The sequence below is a fragment of the Mustela nivalis genome, assembly GCF_964662115.1.
Source record: "Mustela nivalis genome assembly, chromosome: 18".
In the NCBI taxonomy this organism is placed as follows: domain Eukaryota; kingdom Metazoa; phylum Chordata; class Mammalia; order Carnivora; family Mustelidae; genus Mustela; species Mustela nivalis.
The window spans coordinates 48,483,337-48,509,769 of record NC_139037.1 but is presented as its reverse complement, the minus strand read 5'-3'; the positions used below and the strand labels follow the sequence as shown (position 1 = coordinate 48,509,769).

At 41.3% G+C, this 26,433-nt stretch overlaps 1 protein-coding gene and 1 long non-coding RNA gene across 2 annotated transcripts; one reads left to right on the top strand and one right to left on the bottom strand.

Annotated features, from left to right (window-relative positions):
• Positions 1-1,285: 1,285 nt before the first annotated feature.
• Positions 1,286-18,624, bottom strand: ZNF583 (zinc finger protein 583). The gene is made up of 5 exons (XM_082709570.1): positions 18,501-18,624; positions 17,109-17,205; positions 9,809-9,935; positions 9,456-9,551; positions 1,286-4,310 (listed from the first exon to the last, which is right to left on the bottom strand). The coding sequence occupies exons 2-5, from the start codon at positions 17,115-17,117 to the stop codon at positions 2,833-2,835; spliced, it is 1,710 nt and encodes a 569-aa protein (XP_082565696.1). The 5' UTR covers positions 17,118-17,205; positions 18,501-18,624; the 3' UTR covers positions 1,286-2,832.
• A 269-nt stretch (positions 18,625-18,893) lies between these two features.
• On the top strand, positions 18,894-20,900 carry LOC309852658. The gene is made up of 3 exons (XR_014305313.1): positions 18,894-18,961; positions 19,108-19,534; positions 19,907-20,900. It is a non-coding gene; the product is annotated as an uncharacterized lncRNA (long non-coding RNA).
• Positions 20,901-26,433: the final 5,533 nt, after the last annotated feature.

The following is a 26,433-nucleotide window of genomic DNA, read 5'->3' as shown; positions in this document are numbered from 1 at the left end:
GAGGTTAGGCAGAGACTCATCAGCTACCCGTTTCTTCTATGATTTGCCTATTCTCGTATTTTGTCCATTTTTATACTTGCTTAGTTGGCCTTTGCTTATTTATAGGTGTTCTTACATCTTTCCCTTTGTATTATATTACAAAGAATTTCCTCCTTTTTGTTGTTTTATATTTTAAGAGTATCATCTTTTTTACAAACCTATGTCCAACACCAATTAATATATCCTACTGTATTTTCTTATAATACTTTTACTTGTTAGTTTTACATTTAAGATTTTAATCGATTGGAACTCCCTTTTTGTGGATGGTGTGAAGTAAGGATCCTATTCAATTTCTAGAAGAGAGGGTGGAGTGAGGAAACTGTTGGCTTCCACACAGAAAAGCCTTTCAGTCTTGTCATTGTTTTTCCTCATTACCAACCTCCCCACAACCCCCAGCCTCTATATACAAACCAGCTTGAAGTTCAGTGTCCTCTGGGGATGTACACAGCATTTGGGCAGAGTGGCTCCTGTTACTGAAATCCCTATCATTCAAACATTTCAGGGCGCAGCAGCCTCTGCTACATTTCATGAAGGAACACTCTCCTCCCTTTTGTCTTTTATTTGTTCCTCTTTTCATCCACTGATAACCCTGTTTTCTGAACTTTGTTTGGTATCTTTTACATTATATTATCCATTTAATGGGATATGGAAGGAAGGTAAATTTATATACTGTTTGTTAACTACAAAAGAAAATCTTGATTTTTCTAATGAAAATTCTGATATTGACAAGTTGCCTTTCCAAAAATGTGTACAAATTCACACTCCCACATGTACTCCTTTCCTGTTTTTGCAATGTGTATTTTTTATCAATCTGATATTGACAGATGGATAGTTCATTCGTTTAACTTGTATTTCTTCTGATTCTAGTGATGTTCAGTATTTATCTTACATTCATTCCCTGTTACTTCTTTATATCCTTTGCCATGGGAATAGTAGTGTCATTTTCTAAGTGATTTGTAGGAGCACTTTTATGTTAAGGATATAGATTTCATGTATGTTGTAATAATTACTTCTAATACTGATATTTAAAAACTCTGTGTTTATACTCTTGACTATATAAAAGCCTAATAAAGTTCTTACATAGTCAAACCTAGAATCTTATGTGTGTTGCTTCTGGATCTCATATCTTGTTTAGGAATTATGATTATGAATTATGTTACTGTGTCCTCTAATAACTCATACACATTTGGATAAAAGATTGAAGAAACTGATTTTGTACAGAGCAGAATCAGTTTTAACCATACTGTTAAGCCACTGACAAATTACTTTTATTTATATATATGTTTGTATGAATGTATAGGTGTGTATGTTCACATGCACACAATGTTTCAGACCTTAAAAAATTCTTAGGATTTTGATAGGTACAAAGAATCTGTAGATTAATATGGGGCCTTCTAACATCTTGAGAATAGTCTTCCCCTGCAGGATAAAGTGTCTATTCAAGTCTTCATTTTCACCCTCCATTTCATCAGTTTCTTTGTACCTATATTCTAAGGTGATTGTATATTCAAAGCCTCCAGGAGTCAGGAAGTAATACAAAATGTAAAATAAGTCCCATGTACAGGAAGGAGGAATGGTTTGAACTGTGGAACTGGAAAACACATGCCCAAATAAAGTTATTTGTATTCTTTTTTTTTTTAATTCATCTTAAACTTGATGAGTACCAAGTCAAACATGTTTGTGGGCCACCAGTTTATGAGTATTGGTCTGTAATTTTCTTCTCCTCTAGTTTTAGGAATTATAGTTTAAAACTACCTTAACAATATTTTCAGTTTTAAACAACATGGATTTAATATAGTTCAACCACCTGGAATTAGGAGAGGGCATCAAATTTATATTTTATTTTCTATTCTTTGGTTATTGATTTTTCTGTCTTTTTAAAAAAATATATTTTGCCTTTGTCTTACTGCAAATGATGAATATATCTCAGTAAATTCTACTTATTACTTCTGATTTTTAAAATCTGGCTTCTTAGAACTGTTGAGTATCTAATGAAGTTAGTTCTTCTTACCAACAAAGTCATGCCTTACTCTATATCATTATGGACTTTAACATCAGTGCTACTGTGTTAGATACTCTTATCACCCACCTTCAGAACTGTTCCTAATCCCAGTTCTTTATAATCTCTTCAGTCTTGAACTGCTGCTGATTTTGTTTCTCAGATGAACCTTTCTGAGATGATCAGGTCCTCTTTGTATACCACAGCATCTTTTTATTTTATGGTAACATTTATTAAATGATTATACTAGGCACTCTGAGCAATTTACATGCATTCTCTCATTTAATCCTCCCGTCAGCTTTTGAGGTAGTACTATTATTTCCGTAATATAAATAAGAAGACTGAACCTTACAAAGAACAAAATGTTTCTCTGAAACTAGAGGTTTAGAAAATGGATGAGCAGGGATCAGAACCTAGATTGGTTTGATGCTGGAATATGAGTTCTTAATTCTGGATAAATAGCCAAAGAATGAGATGGATTTTGACATGAAATTGGTTCACTGGAAGGTATACTGGGACAAGGTATTTGGGGCAGGAGGGTCTTTTAGGCTGTTCTGAGGACTGTGTGCTTTTACCTAAGAACTATGGGGTACCAGTGAAGGGTATCGATGAGGAAGCGATATGAACCTTTAAAATACAAGTTTGACCACAGTGGAGGCAACTGACAAAGGAAATGGTAAATAGAGGGAGACCCATCAGAAGCTATTTCCATAGTGCATATGAAGTAGATTACTGTGTAATGGACAAAGATGATGGAATGGAAATGGATTAAAGGAGTCAGATTCAAGGCATATTTAGGAGATAAAACCAACAGGTCTTGGCAACTGATTGGACATGGAGGGTGAGGGAGTGGAAGGAGTCAAGAATGACTCCATAGTATGAATTCTCTCATGCTGGGCAAGATGGGCACGCTGCCTGAAAGATTTTCTGCAATCCTTACATTCATAGGGTCTCTCTCCTGTATGAATTCTTTGATGTAGAGTAAGAGATCCACTATAGCTAAAGGCCTTCCCACAAATGTTACATTCATAAGGTTTCTCTCCAGTATGAATTCGCTTATGTTGAGCAAGGCCTGCATTCTGGCTAAATGTTTTCCTACATTCCTTGCACATATAAGGTTTTTCTCCAGTATGACTTCTCTGATGTTGTGCAAGTGACGAACTATTGCTAAAGGCCTTCCCACATTCAGCACACTCATAGGGTTTCTCTCCAGTGTGAACCCTCTGATGTTGATCAAGGTATGCAATCTGGCTGAAGGCTTTCCTGCATACTTTACATTCGTAAGGTTTTTCTCCAGTATGAACTCTCTGATGTTGAGCAAGGTGTGCATATTGGCTGAAAGCTTTTCTACATTCCTTACATTCATACGGTCTCTCTCCAGTATGAATTCTCTGATGTACAATTAGGTATCCACGATGGCTAAAGGCTTTCCCACACACATTACATACATAGGGTTTCTCTCCTGTATGGATTCTCTGATGCTGAGCAAGAAATGAACCGTTACTGAAGGCTTTTCCACATTCAATACATTCAAAAGGTCTCTCTCCAGTATGAACTCTCTGATGTTGAGCCAGGTGTGCAATTTGACTGAAGGCTTTTTTACAGTCTTTACACTGATAAGGTCTCTCTCCAGTATGAACTCTCTGATGTTGAGCAAGGTGTGCATTCTGGCTGAAGGCTTTCCTACATTCTTTACATTCATAGGGTTTCTCACCAGTATGTATTCTCTTATGTTGAGCGAGGTTTGCACTCTGGCTGAAGGTTTTCCCACATTCAACACATGCATAGGGTTTCTCTCCAGTATGAATTCTCTGATGAAGAGTAAGGGATGAGCTCTGGTTGAAAACTTTCTCACATTCATTACATTTCAAAAGTTTCTTCTGCATATAGACTTTCTTATGTTTCATTTCAACAGATTTTTTCCGGTAACTTCTCTTTTGTGGTTCATGCTTATGTACTCTTTCTTTGGTGGGAAAAGTCTTTTGTATATCAAATATTGCATCCTGATGGAAAGTTTGCCAAGATTTAGTATATTCATTACTTGGATCTTCAGTAAGGATTCCTTTATGAGTGATGATCAGTTGTCTGGAATGTACTTCCTGACTTCCTGACTGGTTCTTAAGCCAGTCCTCACTTTTACAGTCTTCTCTCAAACTGGGGCAGTCAAGGCTGTAACTAAGATGGCTTCTTCCCATTTTCACTAGTTTGGACGTTTCTTCATAAATAACTTGCTTTGATGAAAACTCATTGTTTTCAAATGTATACTCCCAATCTAAAAGATATCAAGAAAACAAACGTCTTTTGTATTTGTTCATCAGAAGAGAAGAACTTCTAAAAGAAAAATCGGTGAATAAAATACATAAGAAGTTTGGGGATTTAACAGCTGTTAAGATGCAGTCTAAAAAGTATGAGATTAGGGCACCTGTGTGGCTCAGTTGTTGAGCGTCTGCCTTTGGCTCAGGTCGTGATCCCGGGGTCCTGGGTTTGAGCCCTGCATCAGGCTCCCTACTCTGTGGGGAGTCTGCTTCTCCCTCTCCCACTCCCCCTGCTTGTGTTTCCTCTCTCACTGTGTCTCTCTCTGTCAAATAAATAATAAGAATCCTTAAAATAAAATAAAACGTATGAGATTATAAAGAATGAAAAACTAAGAATTCGGATATAAATTAGAAACTGAAGAAGCTATTTAAAATCCCAATAATTTTTTATCTAGTTTAATATTACAGTCTCCAAATACCCTTCCTTCCTTGCCTCAGGTTATACTTCATTCAAGCTAAGTTCATTATCTTTAAAAAGTCAATTTTATAAGGTCAGTGTGGCTGAAAAAAAAATTTCCATAAGATCCCCAAACCCAGAGATACACCAGGTACTATTTGCTTTAGGTTGTACATGCCAACTATGGCTAAACTTCTGTAGCTTAGAAAATGTCTTTTTTGGGGGGCATATGGCTGGCTCAGTCAGTGGAGCATGTGACTCTTTCTCTTGGGGTCATTAGTTCAAGCCCCAAATTGGGTGTGCAGCCTACTTTTAAAAAAAAAAAGTCTTCTTGGACGCCTGCGTGGCTCAGTGGATTAAGCCTCTGCCTTCGGCTCAGGTCATGATCCCAGGGTCCTGGGATTGAGTTCCACATCAGGCTCTCTGCTCAGCGTGGAGCCTGTTTCCTCCTCTCTCTCTGCCTGCCTCTATGCCTGCTTGTCATCTCTGTCTGTCAAATAAATAAATAAAATCTTTTTTTAAAAAAGTCTTCTTGTCAGGCATTTTCTATGTGATATATTTCAACAAAATGTAAATTTTAAATATTTTATTTATTTGAGAGAGCTAGTGAGCACAAGTTGAGGGAAGGACAAAGGGAGAGGAAGAAGCAGACTCCCCACGGAGTGGGGACCTCAATGCAGGATTCCATCCCAGGACTCCAGGATCGGGACCTGAGCCAAAGGCAGATGTGTAACCAAATGAGCCACCCAGGTGCCCATGAAATGTAAATTTTCAGTTTTGACCTCAAGCTAAAATGCCTTCACATGAAAGTAATTTTATATAGGGTACCTGGGTGGCTTAGTCAGTTAAGTGTCCAACTCTTGATCTCAGCTCAGGTCTTGATCTCAGGGTTGTGAGTTCAAGCCCCACATTGGACTCTAGAGTGTGGAGCCTACTTACAAAAAGTAATTTTGTATCAAACTGCTTGATTTTATGAACCTGCCACAGGGCTTAACTTGCCACCTTCTTTCCATTCCCCAATCAAATCATGTATTCTGCTCAAGACTTTCCAGTGGTTTCTCACATTTATAATAAAACCAAAGTTACTATTAATGGTTTATAAAACAATGTAATACATGAACATAAATGTAAAACCTTTAGTAAAATTACTGCAAATCAAATCCAGGAAAATATGAAAGTATAATTACTAAGAAGAGCTTATCCCAGGAATGCAAGATTGGTTTAATATGTGAAAGCCAGTGTAATTCACCACATTAACAGATTAAAGGTGGAAAATCATATGATTATTTCAATAGATGTAGAAAGAGTATTTGGCTAAATTCAACATCTGTTTATTATAAAACTTCTTAGCAAAACCAGGAATAGAAAACTTTGTCAAATTGATAAAGGGCAAAAACAAAACAAAACAAAACAAAGCTGATAAAGGGCATCTATGAAACATCAACTTGATGGTGAAGGACTGAATGCATTTTCCCTTAAGATTGAGAATAATCCAAGTAGATCTACTCCTAATAATTCTTTTCAACATTGTAGAAGATGTCCTTGCTACTGCAGTAAGTCAAGGAAAAAAAAAACCTGTAAGATTAGAAAGGAAGAAATAAACTGTAGACACAAATCTATCAAGATCATAAGATATAAGGTTAATATAAAAATAAATTTATATTTTTGCATACTAGCAACAAGCAAGTGAAAAATGGGAATTCTTAAGAATTCTATTTATAGGTCGCCTGGGTGGCTCAGTTGGTTAAGCCTCTGCCTTCAGCTCAGGTCATGATCCCAGGTGCTGGGATCAAGCCCCACATCAGGCTTTCTGCTCAGTGGGGAGCCTGCTTTCCCCTCTCTCTCTGCCTGCCTCTCTGTCTTGTGATCTCTAGTTGTGATGTCTGTTAAATAAATAAATAAAATCTTTTTAAAAAATTACATAAAGAACTCTTAACAATTTGCTCATGAGAAAAACAAAACAATAAAACATGGGCAAGGGCACCTGGGTGGCTTAGTGGGTTAAGCCTCTGATTTTGGCTCTGGTCGTGATCTCAGGGTCCTGGGATCAAGCCCCGCATCGGGCTCTATGCTTGGCAGGGAACCTGCTTCCTTGCACCCCCCGTCTGCTCTCTGCCTACTTGTGATCACTGTCAAATAAATAAATCTTCTTAAGACATGGGCAAAAGATTTGAACACTTAACAAAAGAAATGAATGGCCAATAAGCACATGAAAAGATATTCAACATTATGTCATCAGAGAATTGCATATAAAAACCACAATGAGATACCACAACACAACCATCAGAATGAGTAAAAGTAAAAACTGAAAATACAAAGGTGTGTAGATACAGAGGAAATAGAAGTCTCATACATTGCTGTTGGGGATGAAAATGGTACACTTTGGAAAACTAGCAGCTTCTTAGAAAGTTAAACCTATTCCTTTTGTATAACTCTTTGCATGTTCAGATATTTACCCAAGAGAAATAACAACATACATGCACACAAAGTCCTGTAAATGACAGCTTCACAGCAACTTTATTTATAATAGCCCAAACCTGAAACAACCCAACTTCCCATGAACAGATGAAAGGAAACACAAAACATGGGATGTCTACACAGTAGAATACTACTCAGCAATAAAATGCATAAAGTAGTCATACATGCAAAAATATGGGTGATTTTCAAAATTATGAGTAAAATAAACCAGACACAACAATATATATTATATGAATCCATTTAGTTCAGATGGAAACTAGTCTAAAATGACAAAGATCAGATTAGTGTTTGAAGCCAGGAGAACAAAAATGGACTGCAAGGTGGCATAGGCGGTCTTTTTGGGGTGATGGAAATACTGTATTTCTTGACTGTGGTAATGGTTTCATGGGTATATACAACAGTCAGAATTCGTCACATTGTAGGAGTATATGGATGCAATTTACTACATGTAATAATTCCTTAATAAAGTTATTAAGAAAAATACAGATGGAAACAAGAAAGGTAAGTAAAGATAGACTTCAATAACATAGAAATAGTAAAACTCATGTAATAGTCTCTTAACACTGAAAATAGAACTTAACCTTGGAACCTATGGAACATTTTATAGACACCAACTATATATTATGCCATACAAAATCCTTAAGTGTCAAAGAATTAATACTAGTCCTATTTGATCAAAATACATTAAAACCAGAAAAATTTCTTTTTTTTAAAGATTTATTTATTCATTCCACAGAAGGAGAGAGAGAGCATGTGAATATGAGGGGGGAAGGGGAGAGGGAGAGAGAGACACTCAGACTTCCCATTCAGCAGAGAGCCCCACACAGGGCTCAATCCCATGACTCTGAGATCATGACCCAAAATCAAGAGATGGATGTTTTACTGACTGCACCATCCAGGTGCCCCCAGAAAACTTACTTTTAAACAACTCTCGTGTAAAAGAGAATTTTTTTAAAAAGTAGGTTATCTAGGAAACAGCAATAACAAAAATAGTGAGTATTAGAGTATCTGGAGGACAGCTGAAGCTATATTTCAGAGGAAAATTCATAGCCCCTAATTAGTGAATAAGACAAGTAAACAAATAGATTACGCATTTGTTTCAGCAAAATGGAGAAAAAAAATAAACCTTAGAAAATGAGAATAATTGCATTAGGGAAAGCAGAAAATAAAGAATTGGAAAAGTGAATAATGGTAACACTAATAAATCCATAAAGCTGGATTTTAAAAATAAAATTAATGTATAGCTTACTTAATAATTTTTTTAAAAAGAACAGCTATACAAAATAAAGTTGAAAACTATAGCTATAAAAAAAGAATTATAAGATTATATTCTTCAGATTCATGGAAATACATTTGATAACATAAATTAAGAGATAGTTATTTGGAAAAGTAAAAATTTGTAAAATTTCACCCAACACAGAAACTGTAAAGAGACTACCAGAGAGAACATTCAGAAAGTTGTCAAAGATCCACTTTCCCAAAAAAGCCCTCATGCCAGGTTTTATCTCAAACTGTAAAACTAAGTGATCTCATCCATTCATAGTGGCATCTCTAAATCACTTTTTTCTGAGCCTGTCCCCATCTAGTGGCATGCTGTGTTTCTTCACTCAGATGTTTCTCCATCTTGTAAAAATAAGTCTCATGTCCTAAGTCAAATTATCATCTTTCCCCCCTACCAGTATATTCTTTTTTTCTATTAAACCATCTCACTTTCCAGTTACCCAGACTTGAAAATATAACTGGAAATTCTTTCTGTGATGGTTAATAAGCCTCTGAATAATCTTGAGAATTTAGCAGAATAATTTTCACAAAGTAAACACTAAATGAATCTTGGTAAAAGAGTAAGTGAATGAATAGATGAATCAAACCTTCATTCTAAAAGGAATGAGTGACTGAAAATGAAAAAATAGACATTGCGTGTCTAGATTTTTTAAAGTACGATGGAGCAACTTATGCAAAACTAAAAAGCAATAACAAGCAGACACTGACATTTTGGACCCAGAGAATAGGAAAAGGTTATCAGAGAAGAACATAATATGTGAGAGAATATATACAAGGAGAATAAGTTAGGGAGATCATGCTAATGGCACCTCAGTGCTTCCTCCCAGGCCTTACACCTTTAAGAAAAATTACCCAGGAAACATCAATGATAAGCTGGAACCTCTCAGAACAGCTGAGCTTTTCCTCACAATGGCCTCTTCTACCTTTCTAGTTCTTTCCCACTCACCAGGGCATGTGCCTCTTGTCCCCTCCTTCTTCACCATCCAGGGTTCTTTTCCTTGTTCCAATAATGAGATCACATCTGGCTTAGAAACTGAAACTCCTGCTTACAAGAAATAAAGGGGGAATTAGCTGGGCCCATAAGTCACATTATAGAAGGAAGCAGAGGGCGAGGTGAAGTATTCTGAAGAAAGGCGAAAGTGATGTCGTAACAACAGTCCCGTGAAGCTGCCAGTTTTACAAACTCAGCCTATTTTGGGAAGCACAAGAAAGGGAAACTTAGTGAAGTAAATCGGAGGCTTCCCAAACATTGGAAAGAAGCCCTATGTGTGGATTCTGAATTCTGGGGAAGCTCCTTACCCAGTGATACCAGGCTCCTATAGTTCTCCAACATCACCTTTCTGTACAAATTCCTCTGAGCAGGGTTCAGCCATTTCCACTCCTCTTGAGAGAAATCTACAGCCACATCCCCAAATGTCACCAAAACCTGAAATGACATGAATATATTCTTTTATGCTCAACTAGCCTTTTCACCTCAGATTGGCATAGTTTGAAGAGTTAATTTGTACTTTTGGAAAGAAATATTGCATATAGCAAAACTTTCTGGCAATATTTTAGGTTCTCTACAACACATGTCAAGCAATTTCTAAAATTCTCTGTGCTTGGTTTTAATATTTTCTCATGGAAAGTATACTATTTCTAACATAGCCTCTATTGATGGGGAAAAGAGCAAATGAGCAAAATAACTTATTCATACTAAATGCTAATGCATTTCTCAATATGGAAAATCAGGATAGACTAGAGCAGTGAAGAAAGGCTTTAAGGAGTAGGCGGGAACATGAGTTTCACCCTGTAATTTGTAGGTGGTCTAAACCTACATTTCCCGAGCTCTTCAATGGAATGGCTAATGTTCCAGCTGGATCAGTACATACATAAATATATTTGATGCTTGTAATACTGATTTCCTAAAACTAAACATACAGGTAATAAAAATTTAAGCAAGTTCTACAGTGATTTTGCAAAAATATAACTTAAATGAATATACACTGTAAGAGAACGACAGGGGCAGTAAGATTATCCACCAGCTCTTACTAACCCCACTGAGTTTCAAAGACAGTTGGTAGCTGTAACAAAGATAAAATAATAGTAATTTTAAGCACTATTAGTGAACATTTCAGATGTGATCATGAAGTACAACAAAAAATCCTCACAGCTCTCACTAGAGGAACATACCCAGTTGTGCAGGTCTCATATGTGAGTTTTTAAAATGTTAAAGTACAGTTCTCAAGTAATACTCCGTTGAATAAAGGATCTTTATAACCTGGAAGAAGACCTTGTCTGCTGCCTAAAAATTCAAAACAGGTGTTCTTCCGCATGAGGCACATCTGCTGCAGACTTCCTAGGGCTTTCATACGGTTTGCCTTTTTTTTTTTTTTTTAAGATTTTATTTATTTATTTGACAGAGATCACAAGTAGGCAGAGAGGCAGGCAGAGAGAGAGAGAGAGAGAGAGAGAGAGAAGCAGGCTCTCTGCTCCGCAGGGAGCCCCTTGCGGGGCTCGATCCCAGGACCCTGAGATCATGACCCGAGCCGAAGGCAGCAGCCCAAACCACTGAGCCACCCAGGCGCCCCTCATACGGTTTGCTTTATGCGGCTGTGGTGTGGCATGTCACAGAGCAGTGTGTGCTCCTTATCTGGGCTGATACACAGATGCAATTAACGGTACACATCTGAAGGGCTGAACTGACTTGTTAAATCCTGAAACAGTGCCACTGGTTGGTAAACAGCTACTGCACTGAGCCCTGCTAGTGACCATCACAGATCTCCCCACAACCCAGCAATTTAAAGGGGAACGCCCAGCACAGCAGCAGCCTCCAGTTTCCCAGTTGGGGTAAGTTCTGGTGTGTGCCCTTGCCTCAGTGGTTATTGAATATGAACATCATTCCTATTAAGTGTGACTCTGCAGAGTAATGGTCCAATTGACAATGCATTTAAGCACATCAATGATTTTATGCAGAAACATTTTTAATGGAGAAAATGAGTTCATATGTGAATTGCTAGTACCCAAGTAATGGACAAAAATGTTTAAGGAGACTATAAGGGAAGCAGAAGTTTGCCTCCAAGAACCATCAGTTACTTGCATCAGCTTGATCTCACAAGCCATCTCTAAAATACTTCTTAACACTGGGAAATACGGGAAGTGAGTAAAAGCTTCAAGGAAGGAAGGGAACATGAACTGAGTCTTAAAAGATGAAACTTGTCCTAGACAAGGCTAGCTACTGTCAGTCATCAATTCCATTAAAACTCAAACACTTAAGTATAAACTAATATTTTGTGCAAACAAAAATGTTCTACACACATTTCCTCAGTAAACAGAGATGAGGCAGCTTTTGCTAGCTAAAGTCCTTAAAAAACCTTGTTTAGCTTCACACACAAACTAATGGATTCCAGGTTTCAACTGTCTGCTTGACCTTTTCCTCTTAGCCATTCAATGGGACTTGAATAGCTTTAAAATGTTTTAGTATTTATTTTTATTTGATAAAACAGGAATTTCATACAATTTATAATCATTAAGGAAACTTAACAAATAATGTCCAGTATTTCTACCCTCAATGATTTTTCCTTTTTATAAATTGCAAGTCCTCCATCCCCACATCTACCCACAATGTCATCCTTCTTCCTAGAAACAATAAAAATTTATAGCTAGTATATATTTGTTCAAATAATTCCTTATACGGACATGTCAATGATTATCTATCCGTGTTCATTATAACATCACTTTTGTTAAGTGGATAACATTACGTGGTATAAATATGCCATTATCTTTACTAACTCCCTGTTTATTTTCATTTACATGAATCCGAATTTTTCACTATGATGTGAGAACAGTGATGCACACTATTTTTAAATGTTACAGTGCAGTTCTCATATAATACTACTGTATGAATTAAAGATTGAACAGAAGTCTCTGTTTCCTTAAAATAAATCCAAGGAGGTATTCTCTCCACTGAGACTAGGATTTCCCAAACTTACTTGACCTCAGAAAAAATTTTAAATTACACTTTTTGATCTAGCAAGACTAGGAGCTAATGAAAAGATAATTCAGTCTGGGACTAAAGTGTTGACCTGCAAAGAAATACTAATTGTTCTTCGAGTAGAAGGAAATGGAAATGAAAATCAAGAAAAAATCAAGAACCTCAAAGGAATAACTATAAATATAATATCTACTACTAATGATAAGTTGGAGTTAAACCACTATTGAGGTCATTTTTTGTCCAGGAAAGTAGTAAGGATACTAATTATAGAAGGAGGATTACAGAAGGAAGAAAGAAAAAAACATAATTACATAATTAGAAATGGGTAGGGGCGCCTGGGTGGCTCAGTGGGTTAAAGCCTCTGCCTTGGCTCAGGTCATGATTCCAGGGTCCGGGGATCGAGCCCCACATCCGGCTCTCTGCTCAGTAGGGAACCTGCTTCCTCCTCTCTCTGACTGCCTCTCTGCCTACTTGTAATCTCAGTCTGTCAAATAAATAAATAAAATCTTAAAAAGAAAAAGAAATGGTAAATATCCTATAGTGGCCACTTAAAGAATAATAATGTATAATTAATAAGATAAGGAGAAAATACTTGATTTATCCAAAAGAAGGCAAACAAGGAGAAATAAAGGAACAAAGAAGAGATGGAGTAAGTAGAAAACAAACGGCAATATGATGGGCTTAAATATGTCAGTAATTACATTAAATGAAAATGTACTAAACACTCATTAAAAGTCAAAGATTCTCAGACTGGATTTCTTTATAAATCAATGTTTTGATGAAGACATGGGATTTGGGGAGGCACATGGAATCACTCAAGTGCCTTCCTGTGAGTACAGAGAATCATGGCTGGCACAGAGCTGAGAGGCACACAGCTGACAACCAAGAAAGTGTTTATAGAGGCACCCTTTAAATATAATCTTTAGAAATGAGAGGCTTTCAAAAACTGTGTGAGGCAAGGATCCTTGGACTTAATAAAAATGCAGTTTCCTGGGCCTCATCATCAGAGCCTGATTCATAAGGTCTGGGGCGGGGTCCCAGAAACAGCATTTGGGCTCATGGGCTCTGTCTGTTCTACAAGTCATACCCTCTGCTTTCTGCTTTTTCCATTACCAATTTTGCATCAGGAAAAAAGAAGTTGCTGGCTCTTACCTCTCTGATCATACTCACAGATGAGGAACTCACAGTCTTGTTCATTTATGTATTAGTTTGATGAATATTTCCTGAATGCCTACTACCTACAGTGTTCCAAGCACTGGGAATGCAAAGGTAAACAAAATGCAGTTCTTCTTGTGGAGTTAAGATTCTAACAGAGGAGAAAGACATTAAACATCAGGTCATACAATGTCAGGTAGTGACACTGTGACAAAAAACCAGGGTGACTGAGAGTGAAGCGTGTTTGTTTTAGATGAGGTAGATGGTCAAGGTAAACCTCAATGAAGCGTAATGTTTAAAAAACAATCTAAAGGTGAGAATAAACCATGTCCAGATGTAAGGGAAAAGAATTACAAAAGAGGGAGGAGCAGATGCAAAGGTCCAGAGACAGGCAAGAGCTTGTGTGCGGAACAGCAAGCTGACCAGTGTGCCTGGAGCACAGGAAGGTGAAGACCTGGAGAACACGAGGTCTGGGGTAGCCAAGAGGGGGATCACGCAGGGCCTTGTAGACTGTAGAGAGAACATTGGGAAGCCAGTGACAGTTCCAGGCAAAGGGAAATGATATACCCCATCACTGTTCCCCAGTTCTCCGTTATTTTCTACACACTCTTCAAATCATCACTCATCAGCCTCTATTTACGATGACTTTCAACATATGTTACAACTGCCTACATCTGATACAATCACTAGTGATGTAGGTGTGTCGTTTTCCTCCCTTGGCCTGTCTTTCCTCATCTGTAAAATGAATGACTTGGACAAGATCACCCAAAACTTGGCATATATTTTTTTTCAAAATTTTATTTATTTATTTGATAGAGACACAGCGAGAGACGGAATACAAGCAGGGGGAGTGGGAGAGGGAGAAGCAGGCTTCCCGCTGAGCAGAAAGCCTGATGCGGGCCTCCATCCCAGGACCCTGGGATCATGACTTAAGCCGAAGGCAGATGCTTAACGACTGAGGCACCCAAGCGCCCCTGGAATATATTATTTTATATTCACCTGGCTCTGTTATTAGCCTAGATGTATGCTGCCCAATACACAGCTACTAGTCACATGTGGCTATTTAAATTTAAATCAATTAACGTTAAAGAAATAAGGGAAATTGAGTGTGGTATATATTCTCTAGTATTCACTATTTTTCTGGAATTTAAAAGTATTCTAAAATAAAAATTCATTGAAAAAAAATTAATGTTAAAGATTGAGTTCCTCAGTCACACTGGTATATTGAAGTGTTCCATAGCCACAGGTAGCTAGTGGCTACCGTATGGGACAGTGCAGATATAGAACATTTCTGTCATCAGTCATCGCAGGAAGGTATTTTTTTTCTCCCTTTTTAAAGATTTTATTTATTTATTAGAGAGACAGCACTGAGCTGGGAGGAGAGGGAGAAGCAGGTTCCCCTCAAGCAAGGACTCAATGCAGGGCTCGACCCTAGGACCCTGGAATCATGATCTGAGCTGAAGGCGGACACTTAACCGACTGAGCTGCCCACACATCCCTTACCATAGGAAGTGCTGCTGGACAGTGTTGCTCTAGTGGATTTCTGCTTCTGGTTCATCTTCCTCTTATAGTCATTCTCTATATTTTCATCTAGCAGTTCATATGGCTTTACTTTTTACATTTAAAAAGAAAAAGACTTTATTTATTTATTTGACAGACAGAGATTACAAATAGGCAGAGAGGCAGACAGAGAGAGAGGGGGAAGCAGGCTCCCCGCTGAGCAGAGAGCCCGATGCGGGGCTCGATCCCAGGACTCTGAGATCATGACCTGAGCCGAAGGCAGAGGCTTTAACCCACTGAGCCACCCAGGCGCCCCTACTTTTTACATTTAACCTATAGAATGTATTTAACCTCAAAGTGAGAGGTAGAAATCTTTTTTCTAAATGAATAATCCATTCAGTCTCCACTGATTAAAAATAATATCACAGGGACACTTGGGTGGCTTAGTCAGTTAGGTGTCTGTCTTCGGCTCAGGTCATGATCCCAGGGTCCTGGGATGAGGCCCACATCAGGATCCTTGCTTGGTGGGGAGCCTGCTTCTCCCTCTGCCTGCTGCTCCCCCTGCTTGTGCTCTCCCTCTCTGACAAATTAAAACTTAAGAAAAAAAAGAATAAAATAATGTCACTTACATTATCATATAATAAACAAACTAGTAGACATTAAACTCCATGAAAACCAAGACAGTGTTTATTTCCAGCATGTAGTATATAGCAGTAAGTCTTTAATAACTCTATATTTAGTGAATGAATAAATATTTTCCATTCTTATTTATACTTGTGTTTATTTCTAGACATTAGATATTGATCTTCTCATTTATTTCTTCTGGCTCCCATTCCATACTATTTATTGTTTCATTATAGATGTATGCAGCCATTTTAAAATGTAGATTCAAATACTCTCTCCTATTCTCATTTTTTCAAAAAAAAGTCCTATTTTTCCATAAATAATTCCACTAATCTTAACTGGATGACCCAGAATGTCCACTAATAACTCAGAATGGCCTGTAGCAGGACCTTACCACTCCCATAGAACCTTATTCTTCAGAGTTGATGCAGTGCCCTACATGACCCACACTTTATTTTTCTTTTTTAAGATTTTATTTATTTATTTGACAGAGAGAGAACACAAGTAGGCAGAGAGGCAGGCAGAGAGAGAGGAGGAAGCAGGCTCCCTGCTGAGCAGAGAGCCCGATGCGGGACTTGATCCCAGGACCCTGAGATCATGACCTGAGCCGAAGGCAGCAGCTTAACCCACTGAGCCACCCAGGCGCCCTGACCCACACTTTAATATGCAAAACCCAACACATACTACTCTTCAAAATCACCTTGAGCAAGAGATCTTGTCATGCACCGTGACTAAGATAGCCCAACAGCCCTTGTCTTGTCTTGCCTTCCTCTCAAACCTAGGTCTGTGAAAAAGCTCTAAACTAATGACCATGTCAAAATGTACCCTGACCTCCGTGAGTCAAACTCCTTACGTAGAAGACTCTCCTATCCCACCAAGGAGTGCATTTTTGCTTCTGAGAGCTTCTAACAGAACACCTAACCTGCAGGAGTGCTCAACTGTTTCTTTTTTTTTTTTTTTTTAAAGATTTTATTTATTTATTTGACAGAGAGAGATCACAAGTACACTGAGAGGCAGGCAGAGAGAGAGAGGGAAGCAGGCTCCTTGCTGAGCAGAGAGCCCGATGCGGGACTCGATCCCAGGACCCTGAGATCATGACCTGAGCCGAAGGCAGCGGCTTAACCCACTGAGCCACCCAGGTGCCCTCAACTGTTTCTTGAATGAGGACGAAAATGCTGAGGATAAAAGACCTCCTCACTGGGGACCACGTTTTACTGGACTGGGAGAACATGAGTACAAGGTCACTGAATTAATGCGGCTTTGTTAGCTGGGAAATTTCAGAAGAAAAGCATGTTTCTATGAAACCTGAAAAACAAAGCACCTCAGGGAGAAGAAATCCTCCCTTACCTTGGACATGGCTTTAAGAATTTAAGAATTTATGACAGCTCCTCTGTCGTCCTACTTCAAGCTCCTCACTGGAAGGGCAGTGCCTGGAAAAATAAGGCTGGAGAGGTAGAAAGAAACCATAAATGGCACTATCAAGTCAGTATTATTTCCCCCCTTCACACAGGAAAGTGTCCGTCAGTGAAATTACTGTAATTATTCAAGGCTCCCTGGTAGTAAGTGAGCCCAATTGGAATCCAGGTCTGACTTTTTAGTCTTCCCACCAGATAATGATCCTAAAAGAGAATATGCTACCACCCTTATTCAAAATAAGATAAAGCTACAAATAATGCCTTAGAGAAAGCATCTTTACACAGAGTAGGCATCAGAGGGATCCTTTGGTCTGGACGACAGTGGGCCAAAGAGCCGGAACACTGCTTGCAGTCCTGATTTATGACATACGGCACCTGGAAACCAATCTCTCAACTTTCTGAGCAGTTTCCTCAAGAAGAGATGAGGGAGGGGACTATGCATTAACAGTCACTGAAACTCCTCCTCAAGAGTTGTTTTCCGCTAAACCTCGGAGAGCGAAGCAATTAACTCAAAAGCCGCGTAATGCTAAGAACCGCCAAGTCTGGGGATCAGAACACCTGCCCTCGGCTACCGTCTACCGCACACTAGCTCTGCAACCTGCATGACCCAGTAACCGCTCCAAACCTCAGTTTCCTCTTCGGTGAAATGGTACCTGCCTCCCATCCGTTGCTGGGAGGACCCTGAGACGGTCCACAGGAGGCATTTAGCATAGTGGTGGGCATAGCTTCGCGCTCGGTACCAGGAGTCATGCCTGTTCATGGACAGCACACAGTAGGTGGGCTGTCCAAGAACATACATGAAGAGTCTAGGTGAGGAAAGGAAAGATCTTCCTTCCGTGCCACAGAAGGCTGGAGACTGCTCGCCGGCCCTCCAAACCCGGAGTGGGGGCTCCCCCTCTCCTTCCCTACCCGAGCGTTCCCCTTCATCTCAGTCCCTGTCAGGCTCTCCTGCCCGACACAGTCTCCCCGCTCCGAGCACCCTGGCCTCCCCAAGCACCCGCCCCCCGACCCCGCCGGAGCCACACAGTCTTCGGGCGGGCAGCTCTCCCGGCAGCCTGGCACCAGTGCACGCCTGGTGGGTCGCACTGTCACAGCAACATAAGGTCCGAGAGCCTCACGCCGTCTCACATGGCCGGCCACACAGCCGCACACTCACCGTCACTGTCATGGTCACAGACGTTCGCACAGTCACACACAGGGGCACGCACACGGTGACAAGTTTTCACACACGTTGACACGGTCTCCCACGGTCCCAGGCCCCCTCGTACGCCCGCTCCAGCCCCGCAGGCCTGCCGGGGCGCACGCCTGCCCCCGGCGTCCTCACCGCCTCCTCCCCGCGGGTCGGCACCTCCCTCCGCACCGGAGGCAGCCGGGAGCCCAGCGCCCCGCGGGCCGGGGCGGGGCCTCGCTGTCGGCCGCACGGGCAGGCTCACAAAGGGGCCGAGGCGCTCGGGCGGGCAGCGGAGCCGGCCGCAGGGGCCACTGGGAAGTGGAGTCCGGGCCGGGCGCGGCGCAGGGCATCCTGGGACTGCCCTCCGTGGGGCCCGGCGGGCGGATCCTGCTCCTGCCCCCGAGTCGTGTTGCGCGCTCTCCAAACCCCGGACCTCGGAACCCAGACACAGGGCTGGCTCAGCCCGGCCTGAACGACCGGATGCGCAGGCGCAGCGAGCCCAGTTCCCGAAGACACCCCAGCCGGGGTGCACGCCGGTGGGGGGGGGGGCGAGGTGCGCGTGCGCGGTGGGCGGGGCCTCTGGTTGCGCTGCGAGAAGGGAGCTGGGGGCGCTGGTTAGTCCGGCGTGGCGCAGCAGGGGACTCCCCAGGGGGTGTGTGCGGGTGGGCGGGAGCGCGGCTTGCTGGGGTCTCGTGCCCTTCGTTCCTTTTCTGGCTTTCTTGTCTCACCATTCACTTATTGAACACCGACTGTGTGCCAGGCATGTTGCAGGCGCTGGGGGCGGAGAAGAGCCCCCACCCTCTTGCGGCGGGAGGAATTCGCTGGAGAGCTACAGACGCGGAAGGACAGGTGCTCTGACGGAAAGCGGCGGGGATCCGTCGTTCGGTCTGCTCTGCCCCAGCCGCGCGCCTCTTGGGGCCTCGGCCACGCCGAAGTCGGGTTCCGCGCCTCAGGGCTTCCGCCGCAGCCACCGATGGCGAGGCGCGCGTGCGATGACAGTTTCCAGCGAGGAGGTTTATAAACGCGGATCGTGTGGGGAGATTCCCTGAAACGTGAACAGTCGCAGAACGACGGGCGCAGACAGCACGGCCGCGAGCGGAAGGAGGGTTAACTGCACGTCTACGGGTTGGAGCACGGTCCCGCTTCATCAAAACCGTGGGGCGAGGAGGCCGTACCTCAAAGTGCTGGTGGGTCCTGTAGGGTTTTTAATATTTTATTTATTTGACAGAGATCACAAGTAGGCCGAGAGGTAGGCAGAGAGAGAGAGGGAGAAGCAGGCTCCCTGCTGAACAGAGAGCCCCATGCGGGGCTTGACACAAGGACCCTGAGATCATGACCTGAGCGGAAGGCAGCGGCTTTAACCCACTGAGCCACCCAGGCGCCCCGGATCCTCTATTTTTTAAAGGAGGAACGGGAGCTGTTGCGTTGCACTAAGACGGCGACACTGGAAAACTGTTCCTGTGTAAAAAGTTAGAAGGAACACAAGGAAAATTGCAGTTGGTTTTGTGTTTGAGTTTTGAAGTTCTGATGATCTCCCCCCCCCCCCCTTGTCGTTTCAGGCCATACAGACAAACCTTATGTAAGTGAAGACGTATCAATTTCCAGGTTTTTGCAGCCATTTCTACATTTCACAAGTGTATAGAGATTGGGTATTTTTAGCTTGAAAGCGTGTGGTAACATTTTTCTTTTCAGCCATTATCTCTTAAATTTCTTTTGTTGGCAGAACCGTCTATGAATCTTGGCGGTGGTCACTAAGTGAATCAAATTTACTTTGATATATATAAGAAATACAGTTTTCCAATTTCAAATTGATAATCAACAAACATGTCTGCCCAGCATCTAAGTTTAATGTCATAAACTACATAATCTTCGGAAGTAGAAATAAATACAGAATCCTCAGAGATAGAAGGACTCATTTAGGGTCCTCTCTCTCTCTGCCTGCCTTTCTGCCTACTTGTGATTTCACTGTCTGTCAAATAAATAAAATCTTTAAAAAATTAAAAAAGGACCCATTTATTTTGCCTTCGGTTGTCACAATGAAGATGCAATCCATTTATTTTTTCATTGGTTAGTACTGGAGCAAGTCTAAATCTATGGTCTATTTTAATTTTTTAAGAAGCAAGGGGTTAAACTTCTTCTTCTTCTTCTTCTTCTTCTTCTTCTTTTTTTTCTTTTTTGGCTATGGATGTGTAATGGCTCCAGCACTATTTGTTGGAAAGGCTAACCTTCCTTCATTAGATTGCTTTTGTACTTTTATCAGAAATCGGCTCAGGGGTGCCTGGGGTGGCTCAGTCGGCTAAATGTCCCGTTCTTGATTTCAGCTCAGGTCACGATCTTAGGGTTGTGAGATGGAGCCTGCTTAAAATTATCTCTCTCTCTCCCTCTTCCTCTGCCCCTCCTTCCTGGTTTCTCTATGTCTTTTTAAAAAAAAAAGAAGAAGAAGGAAGAAAGAAAAGAGAAAAAAGAAAAAAATAAGTTCAGGTATCTAACAAGGACTTCTATCTCAGAATATGAAAAGAACACTTAAAACTAACACAAATGACAATTTAAAAATGGACAAAGGATTTGAATAGATATTTCTCCAAAGAAGATACACAAATGCTCCATCAGCACATGAAGAGGGACTCAACATCCATTGCCCTTGAGAAATACAAATCAAAACCACAATGGCACACCACTTACCACCCATTGGGATGGCTAGAATCAAAGTTAAATAACAAGTGTTGGTAAAGATGGGGAGAAATTTAACCCTCAGTGTTAACGATGGGAATATGATGCAGCTACTTTGAAAAACATTCTAGAAGTTCCACATAAAGTTAAGCATAGTTACCCTATGATCCCAGCAATTTCAGTCCTATGAACATACCTAAGAAAAATGAAAACTTACATACATGCAAAAGTTAGTACAGAAATGTTCATAGCATCATTATTCATAGTCGGCAGAGTGTAAACCACCCAAGTGCCTATTACTACTCACCCATAAAAAGTGATAAAAGCAATGTAGTGCCAGTATACATGCCACATGGATGAACCTTGAAAACTACACTATGTGAGAGGAACCAATCACAAAGGACCACATATTGTATGAGTCTACTTATAGGAAATAATTAGAATATGCAAATTCATTAAGACAGAAAGTATTTTAGTGGTTGCTTAGAGCTGATGGGAGGAGATAAAGAATGACCACTAATGGATACAGATTTCTTTTTGTAATGAATGACAAAAATACTTTTAAGTTAGACTGTGGTGAGTTGTACAACCCTATGAATATAATAAAAAAAAACATTAAATTGTACACTTCAAAGAGATTGCATGGTGTGTGAATTATATATCAATACAATTGCTAAGAATTGTTAAACATTATTAAAATTGTTAAAAATTAGTTGAGGGGTGCCTGGGTGGCTCAGTCAGTTAAACGTCCCATTCTTTTTTTTTTTTTTTTTTAAGTTTTTTTTTGGGGGGAAGATTTTATTTATTTATTTAACAGACAGAGATCACAAGTAGGCAGAGAGGCAGGCAAGAGAGAGAGAGGAAGAGAAGCAGGCTTCCCGCTGAGTGGAGAGCCCAATGCGGGGCTGGATGTGGGGCTCAATCCCAGAACCCTGGGATCATGACCTGAGCCGAAGGCAGAGGATTTAACCCACTTAGCCACCCAGGCACCCCTAGACGTCCCATTCTTTTTTTTTTTTTTTAAAGATTTTATTTATTTATCAGAGAGAGAGGGGGAGAGAGCGAGCATAGGCAGACAGAATGGCAGGCAGAGGCAGAGGGAGAAGCAGGCTCCCCGCTGAGCAAGGAGCCCGATGCTGGACTCGATCCCAGGACGCTGGGATCATGACCCGAGCCGAAGGCAGCTGCTCAACCAACTGAGCCACCCAGGCGTCCCTAGACGTCCCATTCTTGATTTCAGCTCAAGTCATGACCTCAGTTGTGGGATCAAGCCCGGCATGGGTCTCTGCACTGGACATGGAGCCTGTTTAGGATTCTCTCTGCCTCTCCCCCTGCCCCTGCCCGGCTTGCACCTGTGTGCACTCCCTCTCTCTCTCAAAGAAAAATAGTAACTGAAAATAAAAACTAGTTGGGTATATTTGTGTGGGCTCACTTCTGGATTCTCTTCTGTTCCCTTGACCTACGTTTATATCCCTTGGTCTCTGTTACCTGGTCTTGATTACATGTCTGTTTACACATTGTCTTGCACCAGTGGAGTTAAGTATTGGTGTTGGGTAATTTCTCCCACTTTGTTCTTCTTTGCCAAAATTATTTTAGCTATTTTAGAGCATGATTTTCCATGTGAATTTTAGAAAAAGCTTATCTATGTCTACGAAAGACCTTGCTTTTATTTCTTTCTACTTGGTTTGGGTTCATTTTTGCTCTCCCAGTTTCTTGATGTAGAAACTTAGAAATAATGACTTGAGACCTTTCTTTATTTCTAATGTAAGCATTTAGTGCTATAAAGCTCCCTCTTAGCATTGCTTTAAATGCATCAAACATACTTTGTTAAGTTATTGTAAAGACAACCTACACTCTTCCTCTTGTGTTTCTCCTTTACTACTCATCTTAGTATCCTGACACCAGAAATGTGAGGGCTTTTCTCCCCCCAACATCAAGCAATTCCGCAACACCAGCTGAGTGCCCTAAAATGTAGCTCTATTCTGACCCAGTGTGCCTGAGTTTAGCATCACAGCGCACAGATTAAGGGCTCAAGTCCCAGTTATAACCAATGCTTCTGACCAATGAGCTATAATTAGAGGTTCTCATGACCCCCTTAGAAAGTTTGATTAATCTGTTAGAATGGCTTACAGAGTCAGAAGTTTACTTACTATTTATCCATTTATTATAAAAAGATACAGTAAAGGATACAGATACTTCCAGATGAAGGGATGCATAGGGTACAGTATACAGAAAAGGCTCTTTTTCTGGTACATGACAGCCGCCTTTCCCTGTGCCCTCACATGGCAGAAAGGAGAAGGGAGATTTCCAGGGCCTCTGTTCTAAGTGCACTAAACCCATTCATGAGGGCTCTGCCTAGTGATTTCATAGTCTCCCAAAGGCCCTCCTCCTGATACAACCACAATGGGAATTAGCTTTCAACACATGAATTTTAAGGGCCATAAACATTCAGTCTATAGCACTGATGAAATGCATTCTGTTCACCAGGAAAGAAAACCTCTATATGGAAAGTAAACTCAGCAGGTTTGGTGTATGAGGCAGAGTGGAGTTCAGGATGCCACTCAAATTTCTAGTGTGAATAGGCAGTGATGGCAGGTGGTTTAGTTGCACAACTCTATAAGTCTGGTTAAAACACGCACAGTTTGGGGCACCTGGTAGCTCAGTCAGTTGAGCACGTCTGTGATCTCAGGGTCAGGTCGTGATCTCAGGGTCACGAGATTGAACCTTCCATCAAGCTCTACGTTCAGCAGGGAGTCTGCATGAGATCCTTTCCCTCTGCTCCTTCTCCTGCTCCTCTATCTCTAATAAATGAATAAATCTTGAAAAAGACACAACATACACACAGCTTTCTGAAATAAGGTCACGAAATCATAGAGTGAATAGGGAGAGAGGAAGAGAGAGAATTTTAAGCAGGCTCCATGCCCAGCTCAACCAACTGAGCCATGCACATGTCCCTACTCATTCTTTTAAAAGAGCCATGTAGTATGTACAATTTTTTATAGACTGTGAGGAAAACTTTAATAAATCTTCAAAGTACAAATATTACAGGGGCGCCTGGGTGGCTCAGTGGGTTAAGCCCCTGCCTTAGGCTCAGGTCATGATCTCAGGGTTCTGGGATCGAGTCCCATGTGGGGCTCTCTGCTCTGCGGGGAGCCTGCTTCCTCCTCTCTCTCTCTGCCTGCCTGTCTGCCTACTTGTGATCTCTGTCTGTCAAATAAATAAAATCTTTAAAAAAAAAGTACAAATATTACAGATAACATTGATTCATCACACTTTACAGCATAACAAATTGCAGACAATGTACATGCATTTTTAGATATCCACATAACGTTCTACAGAAAAATAAAGAACAATTACAGTTTACAGTATGAAAACAACTTCTGAGCATAATAAAAGGTAGAATAAATGAAAAAAATTGGTTGGCCTCAGTACATAATAGAAACTAGCTACATGATAAGAGTATTTTCTATTTAAGACTCTATCCCAGACACTGCCCCTAAAATGATACTCAATATTCCCACTTGCGTGTCTCACAGTCATTTCAATCTATCCCATTACTAACCACCCATTCTTACCTCCAAAGATGCACCCCTCTCGGGTGTTCTATCTCAGTTAAGCACATTTGTTCTTCCTGTTACTCAGCTCGGAGTTTCCTCACATTATCTTTCACTTCTCCTGTTTCTCCTGCTATTTCACCCAATAAACCAGCCAATCCTGTCACTCCACCATTAAAATATACACAAAATCCAGGGGCGCCTGGGTGGCTCAGTCGCTAAGCATCTGCCTTTGGTTCAGGTCGTGATCTCAGGGTCCGGGGATGGAGCCTGCTTCTCCCTCCCCCTCCTCCCCTGCTCTCTCTCTCACAGATGAATAAAATCTTTTCTATATATATATATAAAATACAAACCCTTTCTCCTTATCCTCTGGTGCCGTTCTGTTCCCAGATTAGGCCGAGGTGGACATTCAGCAGAAGAGGGAGATGGTGGGTCTGGAGCCACAGTCACTTATGGGAAATGTAGTCCTTACCCCACAAATCAGGACTAGCTGAGAAGGCAACTCAGTTCATCTACCTGTGATCTGAGTCCAGTCTGGCCACGCCGGCTGGCTACTGAACCCACCCCTGGTTGGGGACCTGCAGCATGTTGCGGCTTTTGTGTCCCAGCTCGTATTTGCTCCCAGTGAGGTCGTCCCTCTGCCTAATGCTCAGAGTCTCGGAGGCGCAGCCAACCCACCCACCCTACAAGTCTGACCAAGGACCCTGATGTTAATTCTATCCTCTGTGGTCATTTCTTGGAAATGTCAGCCTAGCACAAGCCTGAAATGGGCCAGTGACCTTCTTCTCCAGGAACCATCCCGCCCTCTCCTCCAGGGGTCAGCTCAGACTTTGTTCGGTTCTGGTTCCATGAGAGCTTGTGGCCTCGTGATGTCATGAAGCAAATGTCCGTCTCCAAAGCTTTCTCTAAGGTTCCACCATGCTGGCTCCTCTACAACTCAGAGGGCATAGGGAGACTTTCCCCCACCCTCAGATTCCGAGTTCTTGTTTTGTGGAAATACCAACTCTTCTTCCACACTCTGCCCCAGAAATTCTAGTCACTCCGGCTTCCCAAACTGTTGGTTTGTGTCAACGTAGCAAATCGGTGCTCTGCCTTGGTTCCTCCTGTTTACTCTGTGGTATGTAATAGGTCTTCGGAGAGAAAGCCATTGCAATGATAGGATCTCATTTATGTCCGTTCTTTCAGGGATCAAAGTCTTGCACTACTTATCAATATCTGAAAAGACTTGTTTCCTACACATTATCTCATTTTTTAAGAGCATGATGGCTGGTTTAGTGCAATTACACTATCATTGTTCAAGGCAGGGAATCCTCCCAGTGTTTTGAGCGTTGCCCTTTCTTTTTTTTTTTTTTTTTTTGGCACAGGAAAATTCCCATATTCATCGTGTACTTTCCCTGTTCCAGTCCTAGAATCAGACACGTCTCCAAGAAGCTTTGGTTTCTTTTACTGGAGAATGGTATTTAGAAACCAAGGTCTGGGCACTAGGTTTTTATGTTCATTACTCTGGGGCAACACTGCTTCCAGGCCCATTCACCAAATAGAAAATATAAAAACACATTTTTAAAAAGACTTTATTTGACAAACAGAGGCCACAAGTAAGCAGAGAGGCAGGCAGAGAGGAGGAAGCAGGCCCCCTGCTAAGCAGAGAACCCAATGCGGGGCTCAATCCTAGGAGCCTGGGATCATGACCTGAGCCAAAGGCAGAGGCTTTAAACCACTGAGCCACCCAGTTGCCCCAAAACACATTTTTGAAAGGAAATGGTAAGAGTTTAATGAGGAAGTTCAAGCTTTTTCTTTTTTTTAGAAGTTTTTGATTTATGGAAAAACTGCAAAGATAGTTCAGAATTCCCAAATACCCGGTA

Coding starts and splice junctions, on each gene's coding strand:
- ZNF583 (XM_082709570.1), bottom strand. Junction 9,552..9,808: donor TAGGAGCCTGGTATCACTGG/GTAAGGAGCTTC, acceptor TCTTGTAAGCAG/GAGTTTCAGTTTCTAAGCCA. Junction 4,311..9,455: donor GACAAGAGGCACATGCCCTG/GTGAGTGGGAAA, acceptor GATATCTTTTAG/ATTGGGAGTATACATTTGAA.